We start from the raw sequence: 21,798 nt of genomic DNA, 5'->3' as shown, positions 1-21,798 counted from the left end.
CCAGCTCCCCAGCCCACCCCAGCAAAGCAATCTCCCCAAACGAAAAGCCATGTGCAAAACCCAAACTAATAACTAGGCCTAAACCTAAACGCTCCAAGTTAGCCTTTGAGACACAATTGCGCTACCTGAGATAAAGTGACATATTAAGAATTAATAAATGTACATTGTACAAACCACTGTGTATAAGTTGACCCATAATTTAACTAACAACCAGTGTAAAGAGGTATCCGTAGTGGCCCAATATGTAGTACAAAAATAAACAATAATGCTAGTATATATATATATATATATTCTCTTAATTTTATTTTTATTATTTATAAATCAGAACTCGGTCACGTGGACCGGGCAAGGCACTTGGGAAATGTAGTCCACAATAATGTCAACAAACTCTAGCGATCTCCAGCTGAAGAATGAACGACCATCATAACTGTTTTTAAACAGACCCACTGCAGGATAGGCAGTCTATTTACAGTTCTTATTAACAAAGTCAGTGGCCACCGTAGGATCCTCAAACCTGTGTGACGTTCCATTCAGCATGGTAATTTTGAGAGTTGCCGGGAAGAGGAGACCAAACTTCACATTTGGGTAGGAATGTAGTGTGACGACCCCTCCACACCACGTGGGGTGCCGTCTGATTGTGTGTGTGTTTGTGTTTGCAGGTTCCATTGCCTGACGAGCTGCACCTGTGTGACGAGCTGCATAAGCCTTGATGAGCTACACCTGGCCGGAAGCCTTCAAGATGAGCCCAGCCGGATACGTCACTCTCGTTCTCCTCTGGGCACTTTCCCCGTGCCAGCGTCAGGGACCTGTTGCTGGTTCCTTTTATTTGTTTGTTTGTTTGTTATGAATAAACAAACATTATATCATACCCCTCGTCTCGCCTCCCCGCTTTATGTTGCAGCCCAGGAGCCGGGTTGTAACAGTAGAGTACGCTTAACTGGGACAAAAGCAGCTCGCTTCTTGGCAACGGAGGACGTATAGTCCGGGAAAATTGAGATCCTCTTGCCGTTGTAGAGAAGAGGAGAGGATTCACCAGCCCGCTGCAGGATCTGGCTCCAGATATGAAAGAAGTGTACCCTTACAACAAAGGGCCGAGGTAAGGGTCCGATGGGCACGGTCGAGTAGATGCTTCTCGTCCAGCTTGAGCAAGTCCCGGAGCAACTGCGCGACGAAATCAGTGGCACGGGCTCCCTCCAGTCCCTCCGGAATACCAATCACGCGCATATTATTCCTCCGGGACCTGCCCTCAAGATCCTCACATTTGTCATCCAAGCGTTTCACTTGTGAAGTTAGCATGTCAACTGTAGCTTCCAGCTTGCCTATCCGAGTGCTGTGGTCAGTGGCAGCTTGCTCCAGATCTCGGATCGTCGCTTCGTGTGCCTCTACTGCGTGCTGAAGTGGTTCAACTCAGCTCTTCAGTTCTTGTCTCACAGACAATATTTCAGAGTGCAGACTCGCGGCCGATGCATCAATTTTCCCGAATATGTCATTGCTACTAATTTAACTTTGATATCACACTTAACATTATTTTGAAGTTGAATACAATTAACATCATTTGGATTATATAATTTGACTTTAGTAATCATACATGGTTATATGGAAGAATTTTTTTTTCCTGATGGGTGGAGAGTTGCCCATATAGGCGGAGCTCCCCGTTTCTGACGTCAGAACAATTTCAAATCTGTATCAGCTCCGTTGCAGCCCCGCTTTTAGAGATTTGGGTATGGAGGAAAAGAGAGAGGGTTGTGTTTTCCAGTGTTAATTTTGGCAGCTGTTTTTGATTTAGTCTTAGTCTTTAGATGAAAATGGTTATTAGTTTTAGTCACATTTGAGTCATTTCTATCCTTCATAGTTTTAGTCTAGTTTTAGTCGACGAAAACTCAAAACGTTTTAGTCTAGTTTTAGTCGACGAAAACTCAAAACGTTTTAGTCTACTTTTAGTCGATGAAAAATTACATTTTAGTCAACTTTTAGTCAAAATGTTTTCTCTCTTTAAACCAATTCAGTTAGGCAAATACAGGTTTCTGACATTGTAATCAAGGGGACACAGCATCAAGTGTTGAAATTCGTAAGAGACATTTCACTCTCTTAACACTTTACTTGTGTAATATCTAGGGATGGGTATCGTTAAGGTTTTCTACGGTACTACTAGTTTTATCAATACTGCTTATCGATCCGGTATTCTTGTATTCACTTTTTGTTATTTTTTAAAGGAAAAAACTAACAAATTGTTAACCGAATTAATTGCTTTATTTAAATGTGAAATAAATGAAATATATATAATTATGTTAAAATATTGTACTGTACTTGAGTAAAATTTTCAGGTACTTTACTGGAGTATTTAAATGTTTTGCTACTGTGTACTTCTACTCCACTACAGTTCATAGTTAAATGGTGTACTTCTACTCCACTACATGTATTTAATACCTTTAGTTACTTTACAGATGTGGATGAATGATGTGAAATATAATCAAGTGTTAACTCAGACTTTAGTTCCACCTGGAGTAAATTCACAAGTTACCCTGCAGTATACAAAGTCATTCAAACTAGCTGCACATTTACCAGCTTTGAGAACACTTTAATGATCAATCATTTTAAAACATATCATATATATTATTCTGAAATGGACCAATCTGCACAATGACTACTTTTACTGTCGCTACTTTAACTTGAGGAACTCTTTCTACACTGGTATTTTTTTACTTAGCTACAAGATCTGAGTACTTCTCCCACCTCTGCACACCTGATGTGATAACGTTACTCGTAATTGGGGCAACAGAGCTACGAGTTAAGGAAGTCGAAAATTGTGCATTTCTCCGATTGAACATGACGCCTTTTGGCCGGCTGTTTGGACAGACTACTCTACTCGTGTCAACGCGCTAACGCGAAAACATGGCAAACGAGCTTTGTCCACATCGAGCCTTGTAGAGTGTCTCTATACTCTCTGAACGCTCCGTCCCCGGCAGATCTCTGTGTGCCGCTGCAGCGTGTCTGTTAGGCCCCGCCCCCCGCACACAGAGAGACACAGGGAGATCGTTCTTCTGGAGTGAAGAGAGCGGAAATAATGATATTGCAAGTTAGAAATGTAAGATGCATTTTGACAGACAAGACGGGCAATTGGGGGGAAATACCCTGCATTTTGAATGTCCGATAGTCCACCATTAACACCTTAGTCCCGTCTCGTCTCGTCAACGAAAACTAAATATACATTTCGTCAAATTTTCGTTATCAAGAATCTATTTTTAGCTCGTCATCGTCTCGTCTTAGTCATGTAAAAAAGGTTGTTGACGAACATCTTTCGTCATAGTTTTCGTTGACGAAATTGACACTGGTGTTTTCTGACACTTGGTGAGTTCCCTGACACACCGGGGACACATATTCATGTATAAAAGACGTACAAAAGTGCATTTTGCATGATAGGTCCCCTTTAATTATTTCAATGTTTTGCTACTTCTACTACTCTACAATTCAGAGGTAAATTGTGTACTTTTACTCCACTACATGTATTTAATACCTTTAGTTACTTTACATATTTTGATTAATGGTGTCAATACTGTGGACAATCCCCACAGGAGCAATTTGGGGTGAAGTGTCTTGCCCAGGGACACAACGACAAGCTGACTACAGTGGGGTTTGAACCTGTGACCCTCTGATCCAAACACCAAGGCTCTATCCACTACGCCACACGCCCCCAATAATAAGTCCAGTGTGCAATATAATGCAACAGAAGAAGAGGTAACGTGTGTATATATATATATGTCAAATAAATGTCATAGAGCTCAGGAGTTAAGCAGTCTTATGACAAAAAACTGTGCACTGTGTTGTAATACAATGTATTATAACCAAACATATATGCAGAGTGTATATATATATATATATATATATATATATATATATATATATATATATATATATTATATATATTATTTATATTTATATATATATTTATATATATATATATATATATATATATTATATATATATTATATATTATATTATATATCTCTATCTTCTATATTCTCTCTTATCTATCTCTCTCTATCTCTCTCTCTATATATCTCTCTCTATATCTATATCTATCTATATCTATCTATATTCTCTATACTGTAAACGAGCACATTATTGATATTGGTCCGATTATTATTAGGGTCTGAGACCATAGGTCGGCGAAGACCCTATTGAAATCGGTCGCGCAGCGACCGATAAACCTGCTAAAAACACCCAAAAACAAGGAAAACGACCGGCAAAAGCACAGAAAAGGTTCGGAAATAGTGACGGCAGATAGTCCGCGCGAGCCCAGTCAGCAACTCGCATAATTAATATCGTTACGATCAATTTAGTCGCTCGCGAAGCGAGCGATAACCATGCAAAACCCACTAAAAACAGGGGAAAATAGGGGTAAAAGCCCATTAAAAGTGGCCTAAATCATGACAGGAGGTAGCCCACGGCCTATAGTCTGCGCGAGCCCAGTCACGTGGGCGAAGCCCACGTGAATGCAACTTGCATAATTAATATCGTTACGATCAATTTAGTCGCTCGCGGAGCGAGCGATAACCATGCAAAACCCACTAAAAACAGGGGAAAATAGGGGTAAAAGCCCATTAAAAGTGGCCTAAATCATGACAGGAGGTAGCCCACGGCCTACAGTGACGTGGGCGTAGCCCACGTCACTGTATAAACTAGCACATTATTGATATTGGTCCGATTATTATTATTAGGGTCTGAGACCATAGGTCGGCGAAGACCCTATTGAAATCGGTCGCGCAGCGACCGATAAACCTGCTAAAAACACCCAAAAACAGGGAAAACGACCGGCAAAAGCACAGAAAAGGTTCGGAAATAGTAACGGCAGATAGTCCGCGCGAGCCCAGTCACGTGGGCGAAGCCCACGTGACTGCAACTCGCATAATTAATATCGTTACGATCAATTTAGTCGCTCGCGAAGCGAGCGATAACCATGCAAAACCCACTAAAAACAGGGAAAAAGACGGGTAAAAGCCCATTAAAAGTGGCCTAAATCATGACAGTAGGTAGCCCAACGGCCTACAGTGAATTGTGTGGCTTTAACTGCTCGTCGATGCGATACGGCAGAAACAATTGGAAATTGCTGTAGAAAAACAATTCCGGAGACTTTGTTTTTGAAAATTTTGCATAACGCACAACTGCTGCTTTTGTTCGCGTTCTTTTAATAATAAACCCGAAATTATTTTGGAGTTCGATGGCATTTTTGAGACTTTCACTCTGTGACATAACCCTGTATTCGGATGCGAATGTTGCCAAACACATATTATTAAAAACTGCGTCATTTGGCCGATTTTTGTAACGGTCAACAAAACCGGTCATCCACATGTTGTCTGTGGTTAGACTATTTGAATCTGCCATCTGTTTTAACACACTTAATGGCCTACTTATTTTAATTGTATTTTTCCCTGTTGTCACAAATTGGACCAAGCGAGAGCATGTCTTCAGGGACATGTGTGTCAATCTGTAGACTGCCTCTTGGGCACACACATCTCGGTTGTGTAAATACACACTCCCTAACTTTTTAAATGCATCCTTGGCATCTACATTGCCCTGCTGTGATGCTTCTTTATGTGCATTACCCAATAATAATCCCATTTCCTTTTCTGCCTTGGAGATGTAGGAAATTATATAGACAACACATGCATAGGCATTGACCACATACTGAATGTCCATATTGGCATTCCAGCATTTTAACAGTGGTTTGTTGTATTGATTAATCCAGACTTCGCCAATTTGTCTTTTCAATACAACGTGTGTCTTTCTACCAACCAATTTGTAAGCAGCCTCGAAGATCGCTTGATTAATCCCCAGACTTTCAAATAATTGTTCCAGGCTTTCAAATATTACATTTTCGCCTGAAAGAGCCTTTTTGACGGAGTTCAGAATTTTAACTGCAAACTCCTTCTTCTCCTTTTTTTCGGCCAAAGACTCTAATTTTACACACTCGCATGGTGTCAAGTTACAGCTACATTCTGCTAAGCATTGATCTTCACTGCTGCGACATATAAATGTACTAGCAGTAGCTGGCCGGGGGAAATTAAATCGACAAACAGTGTTATTTTTCTTACACGTTTTAGAGTGTCTTTTGGAATGCTGTTGCACAGATGTCACAATGTCCTTTAACGGCTCATCTTGTGATGGTAATTCACATGTCACATATGTGTCGATGAATTGAATCACCTCTTCATCTGTATTCTTATCAATTTTGGGTGCATTCTCAATCCAAAACAAGCAATGCACATGAGGTGAGCCACGCTGCTGAAATTCCACGCGATAGAAATAATCTACAATCTTGCCAATTGGGTGTGAAGGGGACATAAGTACTTCTTTCAAAAAACAATTCCATCTATAGTCAAACATCCTGGCCGCTGTCACAGGATTACGACGCAAGAGTTCACATCTGTCTGCCCAATCTAAATCTTCAGCGGTCTGTGTTCTACCTTCCTGTTTTAAAATAGCGTCGAGTAAATTTGCCCACCTAAGATCAGCCGAAGAGAATGAACAAAACCAGGTAGGCACACCAAGTTGACGCACACAAGCGAGGAGGTCACTCTGTGCGCGCTGCCAAAATGCTGGAGTACCTCTAATAGGTGAGAGAAAACGAAAGCCATCATCAAATTGCAACAGTTTTCTTATGGTTTCCTGATTCAACAAATTATCTTCTATCGGTTTGGATGGAAAGCCTGCTTTGCCTTTTCGCAATGCAATAGACACACTGGACAATACCTGTTGCACCTCAGACAAATACTGAGCATAAAAAATGTATTCTATATTTTGTGCAAACCTAACATCAGCATTTAAAACACGCATATTCAAATAGCGTGCTAATGTTATCTTGCGGGGCCTCGAATCACGGTAGGTGTTAATGCCCAGTGGGAACAATACAGGAAAGCATTTTGCTTCGTTGGAAATGTCTGCTAACAGCCTCACAGGACTATTACCCTCTGCTGGAGCGACATTTAATGTACTATCAAAATATTGATCCAACACTTCCTGTCCAATATCAACAGGCATCAGACATGTGTCCTGAAACATGCAATGCTGTTGCCTGTCGTGTAAAAGCTCATCATCAGCATTAGCATCAGACGTTTCATTAGTTGGCAAATCCATCAAGGTCGGATTGTCTACAAAGTCATCATCCCGTTCCCTCCAAAACTCATTAAGCAGAGCGTCATCCAGTTCCTCAAACTCGGGAACCCTTACAGGAATGAATGAACTTTCTTTTGCAGGACTATTGCCTTCTGCTGGGGCCATGTTCAGTTCTCTCTCTGAAAACTGATCTGCAATTTCCAGATCAGTATCCACAGCCATCAAATCCATGTCCTGAAACAAACATGGCTGTTCCTCAGCAGCCTCTGATGATGTTTCCTTGGTGTGGGTTTGTTCATTCTCTTCCTCCTCCCTACAAAACTCGTTATACCAACTTTTATTAAATTCAATATCCTTATAGTGCTTATTGTTTCTTTTTAAATATTGTAATGCACGCATTATGCGCATTGGGTCTGCAAATTGAAATTTAAAATGACCTTTGAAGGTCAATCTACGCTTTAACTTTATTCGCAAGATGGAACCTTCCATCCTTGAGCGGGGGAGCAAATTTGTAGTTTGGACGATATTGGCTGGAACACACGTCACCGGTCCGTGAACTCCATTTTGCCCACCTTTGGGCAATGCCACCATCTTCATAAATGGTATATTTCTGGCAATTAAATGCTGCTCTATGCTGTTCAAACAAGCCAATTCTGGGGGAATGGGGTCTACTGCCAAATTATTGAGAACACATTCAGGTGGCATCACACCTCTCTTAAGTTTGTTATCACAGTTGCTGCAGATCCAAGACTGCCCTCTCCCAATATCAATCCAAACACAGGGTACTTCACAGTCATCAGTACATGTGTGTAAATATGTGTCTCTGATGCATTTATTGGCGAGTTCTTGATTCTTATATTTCTCTTTTTTACAGTGCAAGGCCTGCGATTCAAATAACAACCTCTCGCAGCAGCTACAAACAAAAACGGGTCCATTCTTAACTTTGGCCAAAAACTGCTGCATCACAATATCAAATACCTGTCTATTCTTTTGCATTTGTTGCCTCTTCAATTTGTTGCTAGCTGTTATTCGCTTCTTATAATTTGGATTACCATGATACCTTTTTGAAGTCATGGATTTTACCTTCTTTCTATGCAATTTATTTTGCCTATATTTACGTTTGTTAAATGCTATAACTTTCTCTCTATGTAAAACCTTTAGTCTATAGTTCTGTTTGCTTAATGCAATAACCCTTTCTCTATGCAGATCATCGTCATGGTATTTTTTTACACTATATTCTTTTACTTTCAACGGATTACTTTTATATATTCTTTTACTTGAATCCTTCCTCATCTGATTATGCAATGGGTCTTCATGGTATCTAACCTGAGTATGTCCAATTGCTCTGTGTTTGAAATCTTCATCCTCACAATACCTTTTTCTAAGACCGACTCTTACTCTCTCTTGATAATTTGCATCACTATACTTTTTCATGGACGCATCCCTAATCGTTTGCTGGTACACTGTGTTACTTTTATAATACCGTTTAATTTTTGAGCTGTATATCTTTTTTAAATATGTTGAATGCCTACGACTACAGCTGGCAACACTCTCTGCATTGTCTTTAACCCCACCCTTCCCAGTACAGATATCGACACTGCTACGCATAGACCGTGTCTCTGACAAACCCCCCACTTTACACAATTCAAAGCACCTTTGTTCATCGTAAGGTTTGATACAAACCACTGGCTCAAAATGATTTTTATCACAATGTTTCAAGTATATTTTTTCTTTTGAAAGCATTGCACAATTACAAGTGTATTTGAGCCATTTTTCCCCACTGCAGATAAAAATGTCCACTCCAAGAGCATTTGCTGTCCCTTGGATTTCTACATCTGTGGCACAATGTCCTACATACTTCATCCGAGACTTCTCAATGTAGTCTGAAATTGAAGCAGATCCCCCAACTACTTTAGTTTGTTCTGCGTGATTCATCATATGCTTCACAACAGTCTTTCTAATCTTTCGATGGCTCTTCTGAGAACCACTGAGAACATGAGCTACCGCTCCGAAGAAACTATTGGCGTCCTCTTTAATTTTTTCGGTCTTACAGACCACACCTAGGGACCCAGTTACTGTAGGTCCCTGTACATCCTGCTTTTCAAAGTCTATATTACACTTTGTGCAAAGTGTTTTTGCCACTTCATTGCACAAAGGATTAAATTCAAGAGTGATTTTACTTACATCACTCTTTTCCACACAATCTGTGTCCCCAGCAGACGATGTACCATGCGTTTGTTCGGTAACCCTCCTTTTGCCCCTAGTTGTCCGTCTGACATTGTACAGTCTTGGACAAGAAGTGTCAAATTTGCAATACCCATAACAACTCTGCAAATTAGGTTGTTTTACACACACAACAGTCTCATAATGATTACCATTGCGGTTTTCCAAATAAACCCCCTGATTAGACAACTGCCCATTCTCGCAACTATATTTTAGCCAGCGTGGATCACAATATGTGAATATATTAACTCCAAACGCATCTGCTGCTGCTTGAATTTCTAATTCTGTTGCCCAACTGCCAACCTCCCGCATTTTGGATGTGCTGAGGTATTCTGACATGGAGGAGGTCAAAATACGCTCATAAGGCACAGCATTGCTCTGCATTTGATGAACCACTGCACGCCTAATTATTGTGTGATGCCTTTGTGTACCACACACAGCTTGACTCACTGCTCTAAAGAAACAGTTTCCGTCACCCTCTATTTTTTCATTGAGACATGGAGCCCCTATTAAACCAATTTGTGTAGACACAAAATCTACTTTTTCTGAATGCACATGTAACTGCTCACAAAGAGCTTGTGCAAGTTGATGACTAAGAGGATTAAACTGCAGTCGTCCACTTCTTACTTCTTTGACAAAAGCAACGTCTGAATTATCTGCGGTAACATCACTCTTTTTTAATTTTTTGCAAGCAGAAGATCCCTTACGAATCTTACGCTTTGCACCCATCTGAATGTTGGTGCAGCCAAGTGTGGACTGAATAGTTGAACTACAACCCAAATCAGTCTCTGTCGTTTTGGGAGTCACTCTTGGACCCAAAGACAGATTACTGCTTTCAATTGGGCCTATTTGAGTGACTCGGACACCAGCGACCTCAAACTGTTTTTGAGACTCAGAAGATCCCTTTGGAATGTTATGCTTTGCACCCATCTGAATGTTGGTGGACTGAATAGCTGAACTACAACCCAAATCAGTCTCTGTCGTTTTGGGAGTCACTCTTGGACCCAAAGACAGATTACTGCTTTCAATTGGGCCTATGTGAGTGACTCGGACACCAGCGATCTCAAACTGTTTTTGAGACTTCTTGAGGAACGCTGCAAATGTCCATATGTATTCAAACACGTGTTCAAGGCCTCTGAAATACAGAACAACACTACGCCCCTCGCCATCGCTCATCCCAGACGCACTGCGTGCATGGGAGTCGACCACTGCGTAGTGTCCACCTTGACCAATGATGGCACATGTAGCGCCATTCATTGTCAGAAAGCATGTGTCATATTTACTACACATGCTTTCCAGTGCATATTTTAAAGTGGTTTGCACACCCGCTTTAATGAGATCACCCTCAACCACATCCACATTTCCAGACACAAAGTCACTGTATTGAAACTGAAATCTTTGTCCGTCGATAATGGTCTCCTTGGGCAGATCTGGAATCGAAAGTAGACTGTATCCTCCACTGATACCTTGTTGGTCACGCAGGGAGGTGTACAGATTGTCACCAAGTACAACAACTTTATCCAGGTTGTCGGTCTGCCATGTAAACACGCTGTCAATGTTGTGTTTGGCTATGCCTACCAAACTGACAGCCATGCACTGAAGTCCTGCATATTTAAAGCGTTGATCACCCTGACTGAATGTTCCCCTGACACACCCCATATCCCCATCAATGACTCTAGCCGTCTCCGAATTAACTTCAGCTGCTTTCACAGAAAGTCTTGTAATGCTAAACTTCTGTGCATTCAATGAATTATTGAGATTCCTGATGTAAAACATCAGGTCATTAAGGCATGTGTTGAACACGGCTACAGATGTGCCATAACTGGATGCTAACCCAGACGCAGCACGTGTGCCACAATCAACGACCACAATACAGTCATTGTGTTGAATAATGACACTGGCTGCGGAATTTAGGCTAAACAGACACATGCCATCCCTGGATAAGTGTTCAAGCAGCTTCTCCGACAATACCTGTTCCCCTTCAGACAAATTAAATTCGCCGTACACTGGCAGACCCATATTGACGTTCCACTTACGTCCAAACACACTGGTCTGCTCAACCAACCTGCACAAGTTCTTTGGCTTTACATTCATTTTATGGGCTTCCCCTAATACAAACGAGTTAAGCTTTGACCCTGCAACACGTATGGCATCGATATCTGTACTGCTCCACGAACACACAGGCGCAATCAAATGTTTGATCGCAGCCGCTATAGAACATGCAACAGATATTTTATCGTCAGAAACGGATGCATACCTCACAACAGTCCCTGCGACAACAGCCAGCTGCACTTTTTCTGAACACATGCAAGCATAGCCCTTACCTGTTCTGCATCCGTTGTCCTCATCAACATCCACTATCACGCTGGGTGATGGCTCCTTGCTGGATGATGGCTCCTTGCTGGATGATGGCTCCTTGCTGGATGATGGCTCCTTGCTGGATGATGGCTCCACGCTCAGTGATGGCTCTGCGCGGGGCAATGGCTCCACTCCTGGAAATGGCTCCACTCCTGGAAATGGCTCCACTCCTGGAAATGGCTCCACCCCTGGAAATGGCTCCACTCCTGGCAATGGCTCCAACCCCGGCAATGGCTCCTCCTAGAAGAAAATTCATATATAAAAAAACTGCTAAAAACACTATGTGTCTTAAATTGTTTCACAAACGTTTAACTAAATAATAGAAAGATATACAATTACTAATACAAAATGATTATTGTTATATATTAACTTTTGTTTTTCTACTTACCCACACACATACTGAATGGAACTCAAAAGAGAGGTTTCTTGTCATTGATTGTGTACACTTGAAACAACGTTGACTGCATGCAGGCTAACAACTGAAACTATTTTATTTTAACAATGAGCAAAAGTAACTATGTCAATAAATTAGCATGATTCATTCAAATGTCACTCTGAAAGCACATCGTTCACACAAAGACCACAGACCTGCTGCTCCACAGCAACTGTCCCTCTACTGGTAGGTGGCCGTAAAATCACCTCCACAACAATGGGAGCTGCCTCCCCCTAAAAAAAACAAAACAATTTAGTAAACTTGAGAATAAATAACACCACCGATATTCGTGTAACTTCTTAGTTTTAAACAAGTCCTATATTGCCTTTAAAAAAGAAGAAAACAAGAACAACCTGTCGCTTTGCCAGGGTTTTCTTGGAGGCAGGAGCCCTCTGCTTCAGCTCCAACTTTGCTTTCTAACGTAAGGAAAACAAAATGATTAATCCTCCACTAATAACTCCTTATGGACAGTATAAGTTGTCCTCACTGTAGAGTTTGTCAGGAAGGATACATTTTATAATAGGGCATCAACCAACATACAAACAAATTACCTTTTGTGGTGTTGGAACCGGTGGTGTGCACTCATCAGGGCCAGGAAGATGGGATGGACTAATCTTGTCCATCTCAACCAACATTGCACTGCTAAACCACACAGGTGTCAGTGGAAGATAACTCTCCTCCACTTCCTGTGAAATAAAAATGAAGAAACACTGTTTTAGAAAAAGAAATGCACATATAAACTGCAATAAACATACCCCAATGATTTCAAAGCATACTACAAAGTTGACCTACCTCCTGCTGAACAGTCCCTGCTTCTTTAAGTGCATCAATGGACTGCTCAGGTTCATCGTGTTGGCTCCTCTGTAAAGATAAATAGCATAGCTTGTGTTAATCAAATGGGTACTCTTCCATCATTATCAAGGCAAACTGCTCAGGGAATATCACTCTTATTGAAAGATGTCTGCCACACAATTACCTTCCTGCCCTGGCCGAAAACGGTCCACTTGGAAGGATCCAGTTGCGGTGATTTAGCAACCTCTCCTTTGACAATCACCCTTGGAGTGACTCTCCTCGCAGGCGGTGATCTTCTGTGGACAACAGGAGATGGCTTCGGCTCGGCTGGAACAAGTTGCATGTATGTTGCATTCCAGATAGAACCGACCAGGATTGGCATTCCCGCACTGTCACTCAAGTGCACCTGCAAAAACAAATACATTTACAAATAGCACATAACCTTCAATATGTTTTTTCAAGAACGGAACTTGGAATTTCAGCTACAAACAAGTATACAGAGAAAACGTTTCCATTTGCCATGTCACTCACGCCATCTCTGCTCCACAGGTCAAGTTCTTTGAAAGGGAAGTACTCAGCAAGCGGTGTGTACTTCACGCCTAAAAAAAACCAACAAGATCAAGATTACTAACATATCCACACAGATATTATATTTTGCTCTTTTAAAACAAAGAATAATGAAAAATAGGAAAATGATTTACGGTAGTACTTGAACCTAAATATTTGTTAAACATACCCATACGTGCCGCAACACGACGAAATTCCTGACGCATCATGTCTTGGTAGTCAGGGTCAACGGTAAGGCGCGGGGGGAAGTCCATGGCAAAAACCTAATCAAAGTTACAAAGGTACGCTATTTTTCACAATTTGTTGATAAAAAAAATGTCAATTTTTCAGAAATTCATAAACATACAACCACATCAATAAGAATACAAAATGTAATATTATAAGAACTATAATAAATACAATAAAAAATAAGCTTACGTTGGGCCAGCGACTGCGGGCAGTGGCGAGGAGCTCCGCAAAGTCCTCTCCTGCTTCGGTGATGGTCCTACTGGATGTTAGGTTGTTGCTCGGAGCCATCACACAGACTGCATCTGGTGTCCTAGGCAGCACAGCATTGGCTGCCTCGGTTCGCAGCTGGGTTGCGCATGCCCCCGGTGTGGACATGGCACCAAAGGAAAACCTTCCCTCTGGCATCTTCACAATTCCATCGACGATGGAACGGAGATGTGAAGCTCCAACAAGGAGGACAAACTGTAACAACAGAAGACATTATTTCAAATGAAAATCACTAATGATTACCCAGACTTTGTTAACAAAATCTGAAAACAATTCATACTTCCTTGTCTGGAGACTCCGCTGGTATGACCATCTTGTGTTGTCGTCCTGTCAGGGACGAAATTGGCCATTTCTGCACTCTATGGCGGTTACCCGTACCGCCAGCGGCTATTTAAAAACAGAGAAAATGACACCGACATTAAACTTAACGAACCTTTACAATTCTTAAATTATGTAAGCAATAATAACACACCTTCCTACAATAACACCTGTAAACGGGCACGTGCAGAGGATTTTAGAAGGGAAAGGGCTCAAATGCATAAAGGGTCCTACCGGTGATTGAATTTTAAAATGTATATATTTCAAACAAATCCATGTTTCAAACACTGCTTCATGATAGTTATCTAAAAATGAATGCAAAGAAATCAAGTGTATTTCAGTCAATTCTCCTCATCATAACTAGCTCGCTTGCCCACAGAGGGGTGTATCTGTGCACGAGCCTGCCTGTAAAAAATGCACATGCAAAAACATTTTACAATGATACAACCAAAATGGACACCCTAAACATATACAAAATTGAATGACAAAATCCTCGACTACTTACGTGCGAAACTGGCATTGCCAGGCTGCTGATGTCCCACACGTGTCCCAGCCACGCGTAGCTTTGCAGCCTGGGAACGGCGGGACGATTTACCACGTGGCATCTGAAAGTATGTAGGCATTGTTAGAATTAATAAAGACATTAGCAGACCCCTTAAATAGTACAAATAATTACGCAATTACTTATTTCAACTGCAACAAAAGCGTACAAGTCCATTAATAGTTGATGCATCCTGTTCAACAAAAATGTACTTACTGTAACTGCTCACGAGATAAAGCTGGGTGTTGAAGGTAGATGAGTAGCCGGTGAAGTTAAATGGGTAGCTGGTGAAGAAGCTAGATGGGTAGCTAGTGAAGAAGGTAGATGAGAAGGTGGTGAAGGTAGATGGGTAGCTAGTGAAGAAGGTAGATGAGAAGGTGGTGAAGGTAGATGGGTAGCTAGTGAAGAAGGTAGATGAGTAGGTAGATGGGTAGCTGGTCAAGCCGGTAGGTTGTTTAACTAGAACAGAGAAGAAACTAATCAGCATCACAGACATGGAAATATAATTACTTAACACAATGTACAATACAATCGCATAGCTTAGCATACAATAGTTATAAACAAAAAAATTATCAATTGTATTAGAAGCTGCTAATCACTTAGATTTACACTAATAAAGGGCCTATCTGTTTTCATTATACTTTATGCTACTGACAGTGTCTTGGACCACAACTCACCGGTAGAGAACTGCTCAAAGCTGTCAATCTGTGGGGAAAACACAGCATTAAACCCTGCAAAGAAAAGACTGGAAAGTTCCACATATTGTCATGGTATATGTTACTACAAACACTGTCTTTGACCAACACTCACCAGTAATGAACTGCTCAATAGTCGTCACTCTGTGAAAATAAAATTAAAATTAAACCTTGCAAACACAATGCTTGCACACATGGTGATTAAACATTTGGTCCACGTTGTAAATGCTTAAATGCTCTTGCATTTATAAAAACAGGATAATACAATTACCATAATATCATTCTGTGAAAATATGAATTCTGCATAAAGACTACTTTTACTTTTGATATTTGGAGTACATTTAGCTAACAATTGTGCTAATGAGTACTTGTACTAAAGTAGAGGATCTGATTACTTCTTCCAACGTTGAATATAGTATACCTTGAAATATATTTAATTGTTCATAGTTGAATGACTCAAAAAATACTTTATTTAAGCTATGGAATCATTTAACCAGCTTTCCTTTGTTCATAAATGACAAAAATAAGCTCTTTATTTTAGACATTCTGCTTTAACCAGCTTCACAATTAATTCACAAGAGGAATGATCACTCACCCCAGACAAGATAAGATGAACGAGAGGACAGTCTCTGGTTTAACCAAACTATATATCGAATTTTAAAAAATGAGCGACCAACCACAGCTCTCCTTCTTTAAAATATTTTTGTAATTTCCCTCCAATCGAAATATATAATATTAACATTTGAATGTCAACTGCTTGCTATGCAGACATGTTATGAAAATATCACACATCAAAGGGTCAGGTGCAGAGGTCCCTGAAACAAAGAATGGATTATGGCTGTTGTAGTCTTTACCACCATTGCCATATTTGTAGTCAATTCAATCATAGTTACTTCAGTGTTCAATAGTTTTTTGATTAAAAATATAACTGAGCTATAGTGTGTCTGTGTGTGTCTTAACTGTCATCCATGTCAGCCAGGGGCGCACATAACTGGTACGCAGGTACGCATGCGCGGCAACAATCTGAAATGCTTACCGTAACTTGTGTCACAAAGCAGAGTCGGTCTCTAAAACAGCTGATCACAACGTTCACACGCTCCGCGGTCACGAAGCTCTGCACCCCTCCCCCCCCCCCCACTACTCAAGTACAATATCTGAGTACTTGTAATCAAGTACAAGATCTGAGTGCTTCTACTTTTACTCAAGTACAAGATCTGAGTACTTCTACTTTTACTCAAGTACAAGATCTATAGCCTACTTATACCACCTCCGTTTATAGCCTATGAAAAAAACTATTAGAAAACGAAGGCTAAAGCTAACGTTAGCAGATAGTGACAATGTATGCTAGTTAGCTAGCTCGACAACGATAATATTGCGACAGAAACACTTTTCAGTGCACATCACGGCAGCAGAGCCTTATTATACATCGATCAGCAGAGCCGACAGGCAGGGAGCACACAGATTGCGCTGCATTATAATATATATACACCATACGTGTCATGATGGGACATAACAGCTCCCGCCCGCCGGGATTACTCCGGGTCCCAGACCCCCCCATACCCCAAAAATATTTTGATTGCAGATCTACATGAAACTTTTGATACTTTAGCAAAATATATTTAGCAAAGAAATGTGCTAATGAGTATTTGTTCTAAAGTAAAGGATCAGATTACTTCTTCCAACCTTGAATAAATAAAGTATGCCTTGAAATATATTTAATTGTTCATAGTTGAATGACTTCAAACATTACTTTATTTAACCTGCTTGTTAATAAATGACATAAATGTGCCCTTATTTTAGAAACAAATCTTAACCAGCTTCACAATGAATTTATAAGAACAGTCACACACTCACCTCAGACAAGATGCAAGAGAGAACCAGTAAAAGTTGAACGTCAATACATATATCAAATGAGCAACCAATCAGAGTTCTCCTTCTTAAAATATGTATTTTCTCCCCTCCAATCAGAATAGTTAATATTTACATTTGAATGTCAACTGCTTGCTATGCAGTGCGCGCATGCGCATTGCTTTCGTCTACGGGGTTTCTGCAGGGTCCCGGCTGTCACTGTCTCTGAGCGGGCGAGCTGCGCTGAGTGAATTTGTCAGACACATCGCTGTGACGTTGGGGATTCTTGGGACATTTGTCTACCTCGTTTGCCTAATCAGGTAAGTGTGTGTTTTACCTAACAAGGAATGTTAACAGTAAAGTGCACTGTACTATTTAAACCAAAAGATAGATACTACCCACCACAGTTAGGTTTGCTAGCTTAGCTACAGATGGCGTTGAATTTATGTTCAAGCACCTGAAGGCGTCTATAATGCATTTAAATGGTGAGATGACCGGTGTTAAAGTAAACCGAGCCAGACATATAACGCTATAACTTTACACACAGCATTGATTGGGATATGACAACGTTGCCACTGTGTTGAAACTTAGCCTTGACTGGCGGAAATGTATGTGTTATACATTTTCGCTGTGAGCCGTGTTCATACGTTTTATACAGAACTTGTGTGTATGTGTGACGATACACGGAACGGGGGGGGGGGGGCGGCATTGTTGTTCCGCCGTTACACCGGTTATTAACGTCTGTTTATTGGGGTAGCCGGCAGCCGGTGACTCTGACATTGTTGTGTTACAGGTCTTGTTGTTTAGTTGAGGGTAAAACACATCTCAAACTTCGTGACTTTTCCTAAAACGGGTATATTAATCATCGAGTGAATTTTGGGGCTTGGGGAATTAAGAGAGAGAGAAAAAATATATACTTTGCCGCAACACTTGCCGTGTTTAGGTCACGCAGCTCAGTGCTCACCTAAAGCTCAGCCGCTGACGGACCGATGAGCGGAGCAAAACACACGTTTCAAGTTAGACCAAACACACTTAGCTATTTTATCTACCTTTGGAACTAGCTAAACTAGTTATACATTTTATGCACAATACACTTTGTGTAAGATTTAATTTTGAGCCCAGAGATGCCGTGCTGTTGATTTGCAATTATAACTTCCACAAGCTGAATGGTAAGACTCAGTAGATTGGTGCTAAAGTTAGAATCAGTGGATATGTATTTTGTTGTTTAGTTTTCCATAGCACTCATTCATGCATATTTTACTTTTCCTCAGGACACTGACCATGAAGAACGATTGCTCAGAGGTGTGTCTGTGGCCATCCTCACCGTCATTGAAGATGATGATGCCGCCATATCGCCAAATGTGCGAGACGTGGCTGTTGTGTTGGAAGGGACCATTGTACTGCATGACCTACCAGACCTCTCTACTGCCTTTGCATACCTCTTTGGCCTACTTTATGCAATGAACATGGGTTTTCCAAAGGAAATGAGGTATACCTTTGAAGCCATTCAGACTATCTTTTAAGAGCTTGGCTCTCGACGCTCGCAGCGCATAAGCTCTCGGAAAACAAAGCTTTTGCTGTGAATGTTAATGGGGAAGCCAGACATGACTTTAACCTATGTTTCGCCTGTTCTAGTGCATTGTGGTTAGTGCTCATGTAAAACCTCACAGCATTCATTTCATTTGAAGCATATAAGTTCCCTTCTGAAATAGAGAATCAAAGAATGTGTGGATGTGTAAGTTGCCAGTTCAAAAGAGGGGCATATCCAGTATTTCTACTGTTCAAGTTCATTGTTAGTGATCAGGTAAAACTTCAATGTATGTACTTGCACATGCAGTCATTTTAAGCATGAAGTCCCATTTGCCTGTGAAATTGAAATGTGTGGAATTGTGAGTTGCCAGTTGACAAGAGGCACTGGATTGTAATTGTTATATTTGTTTATTCTTAAATTCTTTGATTGTGATGTGCTGAAGAGGCTGAGGCCTGATATATCACAATGATGCCAGGTGTGTGAATCCTATTTTGACCTGATGGATAAAAGCAGAAGCAGAAACCATCCTCAGAATCTGTGTTCAAAGGCCATCGTCATTTTCTGTTTAAAGCAGCTTTGCTAGATGTTTATTATGTCAAGAAATGTCCTTAACTTGTGTTATGTTGCAAAACGTGCATTTTTTCAAATCCATATATTCAGCATGTGAAGAATGCATGTTATCAACGTCTAGCAAAGCTGCTTTAAACAGAACATGATGATGGCATGGGGTCTGCGAGACACAGAGGAACTCAGCCTGAGCACACACACACACAGCTGGGCTGGGCGAGTCGGCTGACAGCTTCCATACAGCGCTGCATAGACAGGTATTTTCTGTGTTAGAGTTTTACTCGCTACAGGGTGTACTTTGAGGGTTTGTGACTCTGCAGACCGTTTACATGCAGAGAAACCTACATAACACACAAGGGGACGGGTAATAACCAGAAAAGCATATGATAAGACCTTTAAAAGAGAGAATGTTTTGTGTGCTAAAGTAGACAAAAAATGTACAAAATGTTCATATAATTGAATTAAATCGTAATAATCAACTGAATGGCTCTTTTTTTGTTAGTTCATTTTGTGTGTCTGACATCAATGTTGATCACAATCTTCAGCGTGACAATATCTCAATGTTGATTCAATTACTTTTTGCTATCTGGGGTGTCTGTGTGTGTCTTAACTGTCAGCCATGTTGTTGTCATCTAACCAATGAAAGCAAATAAATATATATATATATATATAGAAATATACAGGGTTCCCGCGGGGTCTTAAAAAGTCTTACATTTTATAATCTGAATTTAAGGCCTTAAAAAGGTCTTAAATATGACCAAAAAAATAAGAAAGGTCTTAAATATGATTTAGAAGGTTTTAAAAATGATGGGATTTGAAAGGTACTTCTGTGTTGCGATAGCGTCTAAATGTGTTTTGGGGGAAATGTCCGGGCTGCAAAGTAACCAGTACGGTAAGAGCCTTTCAGTTCCCCCCAACAATTTGTATTGAAATAAATCAACATGGAACCAGTAATCACTAACTTTGTTTCCCCCGGCCCCTTATTGGAGAACACCCAGCTAGTAAGCTAGCAAGCAAGCTTCAGCTAGCGACAGTCAGAAACTCATGTATCTTCAAATCTACTTACAAATAAATATGGGGAAGTGTAAGTTCAACCGTATTTGGTTGGAAAACATCGAATTTAGTGCTTGGTTGAAACCAGTGGAGGGGAACGTGTTTGAAGCCCGCTGCACCTTTTGAAAAATAAATTAGCGTTTGTTTTGCTAATGTGTTAATTATTTAAAACAAATAATAATTTGAACAGTATCTTTTTAACTGTTGATTACCCTGAACCTATAATTCAACTGCAAAACCAATGCAAAAATAAATTAAATAAATTATACATTTAAATAAATAATATCAAAATAATAAATACCAATAAACAAGATCAACAAATATTTTGGAGCGCACTTCCACAAGCTATTAAACATGTATAAATATGATAAATAAAAATAAATTAGACTAAAATTAATTAGATCAAATATGTTGTAGTGCACTGTCACAATCTAGCAAAGCAAAATAATTTCGTAATTGTGGCAGGCCAAAATCGTAATTGCGATTAAAATATGATTAATTGCACACCCCTAACACACAGACACACACACACATACACTTTTTGTCTAACACCCTAACACAGTGCTGTACTGTTATGCCTTTACATTTACTTTGTAAGTAATTATGGGACGTATTTCTTCTTTCATAGCAATTTTCCTTCATACTTTCTTGCCGTGAAATAGGTCTTAAATTCTATTCAGTGGTCTTAAAAAGGTCTTACAAACCCTTAAATTTGAGTAGGCGAAACCTGCAGGAACCCTGAATATAGTATACCTTGAAATATATTTAATTGTTCATAGTTGAATGACTTACAAAAATCGAAATATATAATATTTACATTTGAATATCAACTGCTTGCTGGGTTAGCAATGTTATGCATTTATGAATATCACATTTAAAAAAATGAGCGACCAATCAGAGCTCTCCTTCTGTTACATTTTTTGTTTGCCTTCCAATAGAAATAGTTCATATTTACAGTAAAAAAATGATGTGGTTGCTGTGCTAATGTTGTGTGTGTGTGTGTGTGTGTGTGTGTGTGTGTGTGTGTGTGTGCGCGTGTGAGACGCATTCTCGCGGTAGCCAATCAGCGATGAGGATCTCAGCCTGCCGTCACCTACGTTGAATCAGAAAACCATCAGCTGTTAGCACACAGAGCTTACAGCTCCTCATATCTGTTCAGAAACTGGACAAAAGTTAAACATGAACAAAACACAGACTGTCTGTGTCATGGTGAATACAGTCGCTGTTGTATATGTTCTTGTGAGTGTGGACGGAGCAGATACAA

General features: G+C 40.3%; 1 protein-coding gene across 1 annotated transcript in view; it reads right to left on the bottom strand.

The window, feature by feature from the left end:
* LOC117470827 overlaps nucleotides 1-15,184 on the bottom strand; it is a 31,783-nt gene extending 16,599 nt beyond the window's left edge. The window contains exons 1-12 of the mRNA XM_034115712.1: nucleotides 15,057-15,184; nucleotides 14,805-14,904; nucleotides 14,262-14,368; nucleotides 13,904-14,176; nucleotides 13,656-13,749; nucleotides 13,451-13,518; nucleotides 13,104-13,325; nucleotides 12,920-12,988; nucleotides 12,679-12,813; nucleotides 12,481-12,543; nucleotides 12,283-12,360; nucleotides 10,662-11,934 (exon numbers count right to left, since the gene is read on the bottom strand). Coding sequence (XP_033971603.1) covers nucleotides 10,662-11,934; nucleotides 12,283-12,360; nucleotides 12,481-12,543; nucleotides 12,679-12,813; nucleotides 12,920-12,988; nucleotides 13,104-13,325; nucleotides 13,451-13,518; nucleotides 13,656-13,749; nucleotides 13,904-14,176; nucleotides 14,262-14,368; nucleotides 14,805-14,904 — 2,482 coding nt within the window. The 5' untranslated portion in view covers nucleotides 15,057-15,184. The remainder of the gene's footprint in view (nucleotides 1-10,661; nucleotides 11,935-12,282; nucleotides 12,361-12,480; nucleotides 12,544-12,678; nucleotides 12,814-12,919; nucleotides 12,989-13,103; nucleotides 13,326-13,450; nucleotides 13,519-13,655; nucleotides 13,750-13,903; nucleotides 14,177-14,261; nucleotides 14,369-14,804; nucleotides 14,905-15,056) is intronic.
* Nucleotides 15,185-21,798: the final 6,614 nt, after the last annotated feature.

Source organism: Trematomus bernacchii, unplaced genomic scaffold (assembly GCF_902827165.1).
Source record: "Trematomus bernacchii unplaced genomic scaffold, fTreBer1.1, whole genome shotgun sequence".
NCBI classification, from domain to species: Eukaryota; Metazoa; Chordata; class Actinopteri; order Perciformes; family Nototheniidae; genus Trematomus; species Trematomus bernacchii.
Note: the sequence above shows the minus strand (reverse complement) of the source record. Positions and strands in the feature narration are given on the sequence as shown.